Raw genomic sequence first — 13,962 nt, 5'->3', positions numbered from 1 at the left:
ATCTGTCTACCTCCTTTTTAAATACTTTCAGTGATCTAGCCTCCACAACTCTCTGAGGTAGAGAATTCCAGACATTCACCACCCCGAGAGAAGAAATTCCTTCACATCTCAGTTTTAAATGAATGTTCCCTTATTCTGTAACTATGTCCCCTAGTTCGAGATTCCCCTACTAGTGGAAACATCTTCTCAACATTTACCATGCCAAGCCCCCTCAGAATCTTGTACATTTCAATAAGATCACCCCTCATTCTTCTCGACTCTAATGAATAAAGGCCTAACCTGTTGAGCCGTTCTTGATAAGTCAACCCCTTCATCCCAGGAATCAGCCTTGGGAATCTCTTTTGAACTGCCTCCAATGCCAGTATATCCTTTCTTAAATGCTGCACTACTGCAAAGGACATCCCAAAGCACACTGTGGATGTTGAGACAACAGGAGGTGAGGTCGTTTGGGAAGCATCAGTTAATTGACAACAAGCTTGGGTGTGAGGAACATCTGGCAGCTGTTTGAAAATGCTCACAATGGAATTAGTGAACCCGAGCAGAGCCCAGTCTGAAATGTGTAGTGATTTAGGAAGCGTAAAGTCTGAGCAGCCTGCAGATATCAGCATCAGTGCCCCAGAGTCCCAACAAACAAAGGCATAGCAAGGAAGTCCTCCGGTGGCTACCGACAACATCTGAGCCATACAAACATCAAGGCCCCAAAAAGTTTAATGCCTGGCCTGTGCCAACTTACCTTAACTCAACTGGGGTCGCAGTAAGGGGCACTGCAGTTCCCCTTAGGTATGAAGGGGGAGAGCAGCCTGTGTTCCCATTACTCAGTGATTCGACCCCCTCTCATCCCACTAGGAAGTGCACAGGTGAAGATCCAGCGAGTACAGGATTGGACTTAGTTGTGATAGATGCGATGCCTGACATTCTCAAATATTCTGCTAACACACATATATACTTGGGATGAGGGAGTAGAGAGCAGCTGGGATCTGTGAAATGGTACCTCTAAAAAGCTTCAGAAGAGGAAGAGGTTAAAAAAATGGGCATAAACAAAACGATACATGCGCATGCATGTGCGCACATTCACTTTCCTATTGGTACCCATCCATAAGTTGCAAGAAAATATTAGAAGAGTGAAAGAATAAGGCTTTTGGCATCAGGTTCTTTGAGAGAACTGAACTCACAATCGTATTACAGTTTTTGAGGGAAGGGAGTTGAGGCTCTAGCTGGTCCTTCTGCAGAGCATATTCCAATTGTGCTGAATGTGTTTTTAAAGGAGCAATAGCATTCCAATTTATTAAACTGACCTGCAATCTAATGCAACAGACTTCAGCTCATCAGTACAATACAACACAATACAGACCCATTTCTCTTTAAATATATATCTGCAATATTACAATATAAATGTACATACAAATGACAGATACCTTTTAATTGCAATGATTAAAAAATATTTACCTGGAATGTGATTAAAAATATGTACCAGAAATTACACAATTTTAATACATTTGTTTTTATATAAAACCTAAGTGCACAAAGTAACCCTCTAAATCATTCGGCTGAAACCTGATGATTGCTTCTCGATTCAGAAGCTCCTGGAAATACTGGAACACAACGAAGAGTTTAAAATAAACACAAATTTGATTTTGTCTGAATTATTGGCACTTACATTTTTCTCTAAACTCTTTGGTAAAACTACAGAATTAATGGTCGTCAACTTTTTAAATTACTTCAAATGTGTTTAAAAAGTCTGTCATTTTCCACAGTGTGCTTCTTAATGTAAGCAACTGCGAAACCTCACAGAGAAAAGAGCGAAACGGAGAAAGCATGAGCAAGAGAGAGAAAGAGAAACCGATCAAGAGAAACAGATCGAGAGAGAGAGAAAGGAGAGGGAGAGAGAAGAAAGCTGGCTGGAGGTGCCTCATCACCTTCTGGCTCTGCTTTAAGCTGTCCCAGTCATGGTCCACTATCATTTGGTTTACTGCACGTTATCTTTTCAGTCCAATTTGTCCCATCTTTCCTGACTATTGCTGGGATCAGCTTCTTGCACCTCACTCAGGTGGTCATTCTTCAGTGAGGCTGTTCAACCATGGGGGCCTCACTGCAAAGGTGGATCCAATCCTTAACCCATGTCCTCACACTCATACTTTACAGCAGGAAGTCACAGCAGTCAGCAGAAGAAAACCCTTGGTGAATTCCCACTCCCCATCCCAGAGAACTGATTGTAGCAATGCCTCCCCACTAGCCTGTCCGAGGCCAGCTAACTCAGCACAAAGCAGGGATGAAACCTGGGACTTTCCTGGCCTGTGTGCCACAAGACAATTTGGTTGCACACAACCACAAAAGCCAGAGAGAGCAGTCTATCCATTTTTTCAATTCACCCAAACTGCGTACCTTGCAGGAGATCTCAAAAAAGGCTGCCAAGATATCACCATGATCAACATCACTCTCAGTACTTACAAACATAACCACCTTGTACCCAACGATTTTATAAGGTCCTCTCGAGTTAATTGTTAAAGTCACAGTTTGCAGGGGATTATGCGGACAGAATACTAGCTGTACAATATAAATACTGGAAGGCAGTTACTTCACTCATTAGTTAAGAGGTAACCTTATCGAGGCATGAAACTTGACCATTCACTGAAGACACACTGGCGTCATCAACATTCCCGAGAGAGAGGCACTGCAGCCCGAAAGAGGAGTAAGACTGATCGCAGTTTACAAACTAGCTCTGACACTGTTGGCAGAATGGGAATACTCAAAAGGTGGCACAAGCTTTCAGCAGAACAAAGCAGAGAGGAAGTCAATAAGCATCATTCCTGAAGGTTCTCTGGTAAAACCCAGGCTTTTTTCTTGTGAGTCTTTAATTTGGCATCAATGTAAAAGAAAATCTTGCATTCCCTCTTGCTGGGTGGAATCAGAGTGTTTGACGAAAATACTTGGTCCAATAACATCTGATCACATGCTCTCTCTGTATACTGGGAATAGTGAATAAGGCTGTCAATTCATTGCCCACTCCAGACACTTCAGCCCAATAATCTAGGCCAACACTCTAGTGCAGCATTAAGGGCGTGCTGCACTCTTGCACTGTCGGAGGTGTCGACTTTCGGACGAGACATTAAAAGGGAGGCCCCGTCTGCTCTCTCAAGTTGATATAAAAGTCTCCATGCACTATATTGAAGAGCAGGGGAGTTCTCCCGGGTGTCCTAGCCAATATTTACGCCTCAACCAAAATCACTGACATTTTTTTTTACCTGGGTCATTATCACATAGCTTTTCTGCGGGATCTCACTGTGCACCAATTGGTTGCTGTGTTTCCTACATTACAACAGTGACTTCAAAAAGTACTTCACTGGCTGTAAAGCACTTTGGGAAATCCTGAAGTTGTGAAAGGCGCTATGTAAATGCAGGTTCCTTCCTTCCTAGTGCTGCTTCCAAGTCACATTTACTTACCTTCCTTTTACAGACACCAATGATAGTGAGAACAATACCAACTCCCAAGTCTTACACCATCCCACAGCCAAACAGGTGATGAAGGGAGACCCACAGGTAGATGGGGCAGTTAGTCTAGGAGTGAGCCACAGGCAAAGAGGAGGCAGGACACAACCGGTCACTTTAGGAGAATCCCTGTTATGAGATATTGCGATCATTCAGCTCCCTACTGGCTGAAAATAATGAACCTGCTGTCTTGTTTGGAATAACTTACCAGTCAGGTAGGGAGTGAACTCAAACACATGAGGGGTACACAAGATACAACTTGATACCAGGTTGAGGGGGAGGTGGAAATATGAGGGGGATGAACCTGGTGCACCAAAGGCCTCTTCTCATCCTTGAGATTCCCTTAACTTCTCGTGTCTTAAGAATTCATTGGCTGCCATGTAGAACTTCAAATCAGAGACGTGGGGAACTGAAGGTGCTTAAATCAGCGTGAAAGCACTGCTTGGAAGTATGTGTACTGCCTGGTAAGTATCTGTAAGGTCACTGCAGCATCACGCTCAAGTTTTAACATCTCAAAGGTAAAAGCCTACTGCATTTAGTCCAAGTGACCATTCTGAGTGAGTGAGCCTAGACACAGCAAAGGATAGCACAGCTATGCCAAAAACACGCACTTTCCAACAGGGTCGTGATCGAACCTGCGAATCCCGGCTGATTTATTCTCCCCCTAATAGCCCAGCAATATCAAAGTCAACTAGACAAACAAAGTTGCAAGCTTCCAAATCTGTATGCCTCAATGCCACATGAATAAAATATCAGTTACCAACCAGAGACTTGAACACATAATCTAGGCTGACACTCGAGTGCAGTACAGAGGAAGTGTTGCACTGTTGGATGTGCAATCTTTTGGATGAGACATTAAACTGAGGCCCTGTTTGCCCTCTCAAGTGGACATAAAAAATCCTATGGCACTGTTTCGAAGCAGAGTTCTCCCCGGTGACCTGGCCAATATTTAATTGCTCAACCAATATCACTGAAACAGACTGTCTGATCTGTATCACATCGCTGTTTAACAGAGCTTGCTGTGCGAATACTGGCTGCTGCGTTTCCTACGTTACAACAGCGACGACATTTCAAAAATACCTTCCTTGGCTGTCAAGCGCTTTGGGACATTCTGAGGTTGTGCAAGTTGTTGTAGAAATGCAAGTCTTTTCTCCTTCTCAAACAGAGGCTTCGCATCGACTGAAAGGCTTGCACGTTAATGACAAGAAACTCAAAAGAATTTGTGAATCAGGGTTTTACTATAATGGCACTACTCTTAGTTGTGGCTTTAAAAAACAAAAAAACTGGTATATTCACATCTGTTATTGCTCGAACATGTCTTCATTCTGTAGTCTTCAAGTAACTGCATGAGAACCCGTAGGCCATGGGTATAAAATGAAGTCATGATAAACCTTTTTGTCCGTTATACTGCAACAGATTAACACAATTATAACCCTACAAAGTCTAAAAATCACAGAGACGAATTCTATCTGAGGAATTAGTCACTGTTAGTCTTTTTTGCATTATATACTCCGCTATCCTTCCACGGTGCACAAAGTCTACAAAAATAAGTCCTTTTCTTCCACTCATACCCCACCCTCCCACCCCACATTGCAACAACACCAAATACACAGTCTGTCCAGCAAATGATGGCACTAGCGCCAGCCAGGCACTAGCACAGTACGTTCGCAGCTTACTAAAGTAGTGTGGCTTTGGGCGCAGAGAACTCCAGCACCCTCGGACGCTCTCCTAGGCTAGACGCCAGCATTCCTCTCTGGGCTGTCTTCCTCGCCGGTTTGCGGTTTACTTCTGCTGGTACCTGGTATTGGACACAGAGAGAGGAAAAGTGCTTTAAAGTTAACCTTTTGCCATCGGAGATAACTCAAGTCAGATCTGAAGCTTTGTGCAGTTTGTCTGTGACATTCCCTCATTGCTGAAATGATAACCATGGGTAAAAACAGTCGCCATCAGACTGGCCACTGGGAATGACAAACAGCATTCATTTGTCTCTTTCGTTTCCCTTTCATTTTTGTGTTTGGGGCCAACATGCTGCTCGTGTCTTTCCTTGTGAATCATAGGAAGACGTCTTCACTCCAAACATTTAACTCTTTTGTCCTGGGTTTCCAGCTAGTTTGGACGCTTCATGATTTTTATCTCTTCTCTAAGCAGGTAGATCACCAAATGAAAATAAATCATTAAGGCCCACACACAAAAAGAAACACTCACATGTGGAAGAGTTCTGGTCCTTGAGCAACTTGGCTTGGCTGCTGGGCATCACTTTGAGTTCAAAGTTGTCTGGTGATGGTGAAGAGTTGTGTATTCTTGAGGCCATAATTGCATTTAAATACTGCAACCGGGTAACCTGAGGGAAAAGCACACACTAAGAGCCTGCAGCAGTGACATCCGCAATTGCCCTTTCCAACAGTGGTGAATGAACCAACTTACCAAACCACCATAACACCCCGCCCCCATCACTCCACCAACCCTACGATTCCAACATTTTCAGCTTTTGTTTTACTTGCTGTTTTTCTTCTTATCCTTACCTTCAGAACCTGTAGGTCATTAAGTGCTCTTACAGTGTAGTCAGGGCAGTACATGGAAGGGCTTGCACTTTCCCCAGATTCCAGGAGGTCCCTGGAGAATGGATCTCGTCGACTCCACTTAACGTTCGCGACTGGTGATTGGTGAACTAAGGAAACCAGAGTTAAATGAGTGCTCCAGCTCACAGAAACTACACAGGTTCTGTCATGAATACAGAAATTAAACATACCAGTCATTCCCTTCTGACATTGCACACGGAGACTTTAAACCAAGTGGAGTGGGATTAGAGGACAGGAGATAATTGGACCAGGGTGTACAGATGTAATTCAATGCCATTTTAAAAGTCAAATCCTTATTTTTATATTTTCATTAAAAATCCCTAAACCACGTTTATAATGGCAACCAATATACTTTCATATTGTGCCAATATGCCTCAGTTGTGATGCTCTTAATTCAGATCCTCAGATTGAACTGAAGCAAAATTATTGACCTGGTTCAGAAACCAGCTGAGCTACAGGGGACAGAGAGTAGAGAGAATGGGCAGGTACTCTAATTGGCAGAGTGTGACTGGTGGTGTCTCCACAAGGATCTGTGATGGGGCCACAACTGGTCCCTGTATTTATTAATGACTTAGATGATGGGATGGAAAGCCACATATCTAAATCTGCCGATGACACAAAGATAGGCGGCAATTGTTAGCACTGTCGATGGAAGCATCAAACTACAAAGAGACATTAATAGATCAAGTGAATGGGCAAAACTGTAGCAAATTGATTTCAATGTAGACAGATGTGAAGACATCTACTTTGGACCTAAAAAGAATAGAACGGGATACTTCCTAAATGGTGAAAAGCTATTAACAGTGGAGATCCAAGATACTTGTGGTCCAGAGGACTAGCGACATGGGAACATGAGAACATTTAGCCCCTTGAGCCTGTTCCACCATTCAATGCAATCATGGTGGATCTGTGACCTAACTCTATATGCCCACCTTTTCCCCATATTCCTTAATACCCCTGGGTTACAGAAATCTATCAATTTCAGATGTAAAATAAACAATCGATCAAACATGAACTGTCATTTGCAAAAGAGAGTTCCAAACTTCTGTCACCCTTTGCATATCAAAGTGTTTTTCTCATTTCGCTCCTGAAATTCTAGTCCTCTCGATATAAAGGCTAACATTCCATGAGCCTTTTGAACTATTTTCTGTACCTGTTCACGGCATTTCAGTGATCTATGTACCTGGACCCTAAGTCTCTTAGGACCTCCACAGTTTCTAGCTTTTCACCATTTAGAAAGTACCCTGTTCTATCCTTTTAAGGTCCAAAGTGTACAATAGAATACAAGGGGATGGAAGTTATGCTTCAGCTATACAAAGCCCTGGTTGGAACACACACAGGGTACTGTGAGCAGTTCTGGGCACCACACCTGAGGAGGGATGTATTGGCCTTGGAGGGAGCGCAACATAGATTTACCAGAATGATACCTGGACACTGAAGGGTAAATTACGAGGAAAGATTTCACATACTACTGTTGTATTCCCTGTGATTTAAAAGTTTAAGGGATGACTTGATCGAAATTTTCAAGATAGGGTAGATAGAGAGAGAAACTATTTCTACTGGTTGGGGAGGCAAGAACTAGGGGACATAGTCTAAAAATGAGAGCCAGACCTTTCAGGAGTGAAATTAGGAAACACTTTGATACGCAAAGGGTGACAGAAGTTTGGAACTCTCTTTTGCAAATGACAAGTGATGCTCGATCAATTGTTTATTTTAAATCTGAGATTGATAAATTTCTGTTACCCAAAGTTATTACGAAATACGGCACAAAGGTGGATATATAGAGTTAGTTTGCCGATCAGCCACCATCTCACCGGATGGCGGAACAGGTTCAAGGGGCTGAGTGGCCTCCTCCTGAAGCTAAATTACTCACACCACTCCTCGCACCAGTGATAGCCCTGTCCCGACCAATCCTTTACCCCAGTGTTAGCGAGCTCAGTGTTCTCTCCAAATACAGCCCAGGTTCGAGAAGACACAGTCTAGATTTGTATTGTTAGGATTATTTTGTAGTTCAAGTGGACAGTGTGAAAATGTCTCACAGCCTTGTACTGAAATCTCAGTGACACCATTTCAAATGCAGAGATAAAATGTCAAGATGCCATGGGACATGCAGAGTAAAGTCAATCATAAATTGCCAGAAGAATGAGCTCTAAAGACATAGATGATGATTCAGATCATAGAGCTTGCTCCACCATTCCACTCCTCTACACTGTCCCATCAAACACTCCCAGGTCAGGTACAGCACGGGGTTAGAGACAGAGTAAAGCTCCCTCTACACTGTCCCATCAAACACTCACAGGACAGGTACAGCATGGGGTTACAGTCCTGCTCTTGTAAAGAGCTTCAGCTCCAACCTTAGAACATACTCAACTGCACGATTTTCCCATTCCAAACATCCTGTGGCATCTGTGTAAGTTTGCTAATTTGGTGCCAATTAATGAAGAATTACAGGCAGTTTTATGCCTGACAACCAGGAATAGGGTTGAATCTGACAAGCACTCATTTCACATACAGCCAACAGAGCAGGCTTTGATCCATCAATAGGGAGCAAACCTACGCCTCCGGTCCAGTTTTAGCAGTACTGTAACAACGTGAAATTTCAATCTGAACAACAGCCTCCGAGTGAGTGGTGCTTTTGCATCAAATCCGGCCAGTTTTGTGGCCTGTGCTCACTCAGGACTGAACTGAGGCTGCCCGAACTCATGACATTAAGGAACTTTTGATGTAAACATTTTAACTTTCAGGCATTATTTTCAATAAACGTATTTCTTTTCCCACACGCCAGCAAAGAAACCATGTCGGGAAAGATACTTAAAACACATCCTGACTTCTTGTGTCTGTAAACTTCTTGTCCTTTTACTTGTCAGTAAAACACCAATAAAGTTAGCACAGGAGTGTGAACAAGAAACAGAAATAAGCAGAGCATGCAGTCCTACCAGAGGATGGAGCAGTCAGTGCAGACACACCATAGTAAGTAAAGGCTCCATTTTCAAACTTCAGACCCTCCTTCCCGATCTCCACTTCCACTCGCCCCTGTTTGTAACACAAGGTGGCCCACTGGTAACTAGATCAATCCAACAATATTTTCGGTAATGTGCATGGGCATATTTCAATGCCAAAGGGAAGCGATATATCAAAAAAATGTTTACAATTGTTAATAAATGAAAATCAACTTTTCAGTTAGCTAACACCACTGCAATACAAGTATCCCAAGCAGTAGCAGAACAGTCATGCTCTGAGTCACGGATGAGAAACTATGCATTTGAGCCATCGAATCCCCTACACTCAGAGGAAAAGAACATGAACTTATATACTGCTTTTCACAACCTCAGCACATCCCAAAGCATTTTGCAGGCAATCAGGTCCTTTTTTTGAAGTGTTGTAATGCGGCAGCCAATTTGTGCACAGCAAGCTCCCACAAACAGCAATGCGATAATGACCAGAACATCTGTTTTTTATTTGTTTTTTTTTGAGGTATATATATTGGTCAGGTCAGGAGATATTCCCTGCTCCTCTTCTCACATCTCTAAGAGGGCGTAAGTTTAATGTCACATCTAAAGGACTGTGCCTCTGACAGTGCAGCACTCTCTCAGTACTGCACTGGAGTGTCAGCTGAGATTTTTGTGCTCAAGTCTCTGGAGGAGAATAGAGTGGTTGCACCTCGCTACAGAGAGAGAAGTGCTTCCTCGTGGCAGTGACACAGCAGATACTCCAGTACGACCTCCCGCAAGCTGCCCTGCACCCAAAATATCCCAGCTGGAGTCCTCAGTCCCACCAAGTCCCAGAACTCCTGTTGCCCCCAAGCTACACTGGTCCTGTAACCCTGACACTGACATTTTTATTTTTATAATCACTTTATGGCCTCACCCCAATCTACCATACAGATCTGTTCTGCCTGCTCCCCTAACACCAGCCGTCTCTTTGCTCCTCGCAACCTCTGTCCCTTCAACACCTCATCTCCTTCCCCCTCACTCCCTCCCTCCAACCAACCGCTCACAGGTTTCCTTCTGGAATTCACTCCCAGTTCTCTGAACATTGTCACCTGCCGCCATTCTTCCAAAAGCCTCTTCGATTTCCCCACCGCCCAGCACAATTCGGTCCTCCTCACTGTGTGCTGGAGGCACAGGAGCAGCACTAAATAAACACACAATTCATGTTTGTGCCAGGTCAGCCAGTGTTGGCTATTTCACATTGAGGGCTACATGCACTTTTCAGCAAGGGTCACAGAGGAATATGTCCAGTGAATGCTGAGGCCTACTATAAAATTCCAACTGCCACCCAGTTAGATAACAGGTATAAGTCAGTGCCTTCAGGAGAGAAGGGAGGGAAAAGGACTGGGGTCAGGGACATTACCCAAGTGAAAGTAAAATGGTAGGGATCTTGTGTCCAGGAGCAGGACTATACCCACCTGCAGCACCAGAATGAAGTAGTCGACCGGCTGATTCCGCTGGTACAGGAAGTGCTCCGGGGCCAGTTTGTCCTTTTCATCAAACTTCACCTCCTGGCTGACACTGGGATGCTTGAGCAGATGAAGAAGAACTCTCTCAGAGACCCGCGAGGGACTGAACAGCTCAACCTCTGTAAAGACAACCTGCGGTCATTATAGCAGCAATTTCAAAATTCACACAGTTCATGTGCAGTATTGTACACAAGTCACTCACTTCAGAGTGGCTAATAGATTAATAATAGCAAGAAGCTGAGAACAGACTTTGGGCTATTTCTACCAGAGGTGGCATCAAATGACTCACGTTAGTATTTTAATCCCAAACCACATTGATGTACAAGTAGGTCTGACAATACCTGATCGCCACTGTCCATTATTCAGTAGATCTGTATCAACGTATGAAAGTAGGGGGGGGTAGAATCACACAAGCCTGTAATACTGAGAGATACACTTTCTAGGGGATTTTCTTAATCAATTCCCTCTATGATAGACACGTTCTTACCAGGATTCCATCCCAGCGTTAACCCAGCTCACAGTGCTCTCTCCCAAGGCTGGATGGTCATAGTCCAGAACAGCAGTGATCAGAGTTTCTCAATCTTAAACCTCACAGCTAGCATCACACTGTACTGGAATCCTCCTCACAGCACTGACCCCTTAACCAAACTGAAGCAGGAGACTAACAATCCGGCAGCTCACTTGACCTTCAAACTCACGACCTTTTTCTCCTTCACAAAGTTGATTTTTGAAGAACCCTGCAGGTTATTGTGTATTTTTGGGGGGCCGGAGACACTGCCCCTTACCACCCCTCACTCCACAGCAGTAACTGCCTCCCTACCTCTGGATAAGAAGCGCTGCGTTGCTAATAAAAGCTGGGGTGAAATCTTGCCCTTTAGATCGATGTCAGGCACCTTAAAAAACGAGACGTCTTCCTTCCTGCGCTCAATATAACTGTTGATCGGAGCAGGTTTTTTCTTCACCTTGACCTCTGCTGCGGAAGGAACAGAAAAAAATACATAATGGAACCGACCTGAGAATCATCAACCCTTTTTCAAACCGTTGACCTGTTTTTAGCCTTCACTCCTGAATCTCACTGGGGGGGGTGAAGGGGGTGCAAAATCTGCACAGGAGTCAGGCACCATTCAACACTTCACTCACTCTTCACTTGCGAGGCCAGATACCAAGATATTCACCCCTGAAGCAAGCACGCACTGTCTAGCAAGGGCCAGGGATCCATCAGGTGTGACGGACATACCCGATTTCCTTCCCTGCCAATGAGAGGCTGAGGCAAGTTGCAGCAGCCCACACCCTCCCCAGTGTCCAGAGATCAGCAAGTGATTCACAGGTCCAAGACTGTCCATCTGTTTCAGTGACAATGACCCAGCCAGCTACCACGAGAGCTCATCAATGCAGAAAAAAGCCACGGCTGCTTCAGCAGCACGGTGAAAACCCACAACCACACCGCACACCACTGAGAAGTGGTGCATGGTGACACCAGCACCTCCAAGCTCCCCTTCAAGCTGCGCACCCTCCCAACTTGGGCATAATTCGACTGCTCCTGCATCGTCGTAAAATACGACAAGTCCAGACCTAACAGCACTGTGGAAGAAACAACACACGGTTCAAGGCAGCAGCTCAACCGTATCTTGGCAAGGGAAACTAGCAACAGGCAATAAACGCCAGCCTTGCCAGTTGCACTCATATCCCCTGAATGATTAAAACTTCTTTTTTTGTGTTTTGGTTTCATTATGAACTTACGACAGGCTGCAATGGTGAATCAGTACTACAGTGTTGCAGCTCTATCTCTGACTCAGGCTGAGGTTATATTAAACATGTATAGAACTTTGGTTAGACCACACAAAATACTGAGCATGCTTCCGGTCTCCATGTTATAGAAAGCTCATAAAGGCACTGAAAGTAGGTACAAAAAAGATCTGCTGGAATGACACAAGAACTTACAGATATACCCATCAAGAAATACTGAACAGCCTGGAGCTCTCCTCTCCCGAAAGAGAAGACTCAGTCATGACCTGATCGAAGTCCTCAAGATTATGGAAGAGTTTGATGGGTGAGACATAGAGATGTTTCCACTTGTGGGCAAGACCAGGACTAGAAGCCATAAATATATGATAGTCACTAGTAAATTCAGGAGAAACATCTTTACCCAGACAGTGGCGAGAATCTAGAACTCAGTAGCACATGGAGTGGTTGAGGTCACCAGCATTTAAGGGGAAACTAGATAAGCACATGAGGGAGAAAGGAATTGAAGGATATGTTAATTAGGGTGAGATGAAGAGGGGTTGGAGGAGGCTCGCTTGGAGCATGAACACCAGCATTGACTTGTTGGGCAGACTGGTGGTCTATTGTGTGCTGTCACTTTGTAATCCTGTTGAAAATGGGATCAGTGAAATTACCCCTAATTTCAAAAAAAACATCAAGCCAAAACCCACATTGTTTAAACTTACAATTATCTGACTCGTCGAGAATTTCAGATTTGATGATTTCTTCAATAACATCCCCAAGCGTCACTAAACCCAGCACCTCGTAGAAGGGGTCACCATCCCCCTCGTTGTTCACCTTCTGGACCATTGCCATATGTGACTTGCCTCCAAAAAGAAAGAAACATGGATGGAGAACTGTTATAACCAGCAGACAAAAGTTCGGAGACAAAACTGAACAGCAGAGTAACACGAGCTAACCTGGGTTCAACACTGTTTTGGGAAATGTTTGATTTTCTGCACCCTTTCTCTCTTCATCTTTCGCTGTTGTGTGGGTCCGTGGGCAGAACCCAGAACCTTCATGACCACAGCTGGCAGGCAACCCACGGCTGGGTCATCACACTGATTTCTGTCCTGCTATGTACTTACAGCCAGTTGTAGGGTCAATAAATAGCCACTGCGAGCAAACCCTGACTGAGGCAGACTGTCGGGTCCCTATCTCATCTGAGCTGATATGGCGTAAACCAGGACACACCCAGGGATCAGCTTCTCACTCTCGTACCTTTTCTACCCCTCCACTATTTTCCCAATTTTCCCATTCTTTCTGCATGTCTGTTATCTTATGGCACAGGAGGCCATTTGGCCCACTGTGTCTGTGCTAGCTCTTTGAAAGAGCTATCCAATTAGTCCCACTCCACTGCTCTTTCTGCAATGTCCTGCAAATGTATCTTGCTTTTCAAGTATTTATCCAATTTTCTTTCTGCAAGTTACGAATGAATCTGCTTCCAGCGCCCTTTTCGGCAGTGAATTCCAGATCAGAACAAAAATCTCAACTCCCCTCTCAGTTTCTTTGCCAATTATCTTAAATCTAACCAGGTAAAACCAACCCTCCTGCCAAGTTTATCCCTATTTACTCTATCAAAACCATTCATAATTTTGAACAGCACTAGGAAATCTCCTCGTAACCCTCTCTGCTCCAAAAAGAACAGTCCCAGCTTCTCCAATCTAACTACAAAAT

General features: G+C 44.2%; 1 protein-coding gene across 2 annotated transcripts in view; it reads right to left on the bottom strand.

The window, feature by feature from the left end:
• Nucleotides 1–13,962, bottom strand: part of LOC137357266 (metal transporter CNNM3) — a 40,628-nt gene that overhangs the window by 23,886 nt on the left and 2,780 nt on the right. The window contains exons 2-8 of one of the 2 annotated variants that reach the window (XR_010971166.1): nt 12,972–13,112; nt 11,345–11,497; nt 10,474–10,643; nt 9,002–9,098; nt 6,009–6,154; nt 5,692–5,827; nt 5,163–5,284 (exon numbers count right to left, since the gene is read on the bottom strand). Coding sequence is in view for 1 of the 2 variants with exons in the window: in XM_068023486.1 (XP_067879587.1) it covers nt 5,220–5,284; nt 5,692–5,827; nt 6,009–6,154; nt 9,002–9,098; nt 10,474–10,643; nt 11,345–11,497; nt 12,972–13,112 (908 nt within the window). In the remaining variant the exon portion in view is untranslated. Of the gene's footprint in view, nt 1–5,067; nt 5,285–5,691; nt 5,828–6,008; nt 6,155–9,001; nt 9,099–10,473; nt 10,644–11,344; nt 11,498–12,971; nt 13,113–13,962 lie in introns of those variants that run through there. The other variant, XM_068023486.1, reaches the window with a different exon arrangement.

Source organism: Heterodontus francisci, chromosome 47, assembly GCF_036365525.1.
Source record: "Heterodontus francisci isolate sHetFra1 chromosome 47, sHetFra1.hap1, whole genome shotgun sequence".
NCBI lineage: Eukaryota > Metazoa > Chordata > Chondrichthyes > Heterodontiformes > Heterodontidae > Heterodontus > Heterodontus francisci.
The sequence above is the reverse complement of the archived record's forward strand: the minus strand, read 5'-3'. Positions and strand labels throughout refer to the sequence as shown.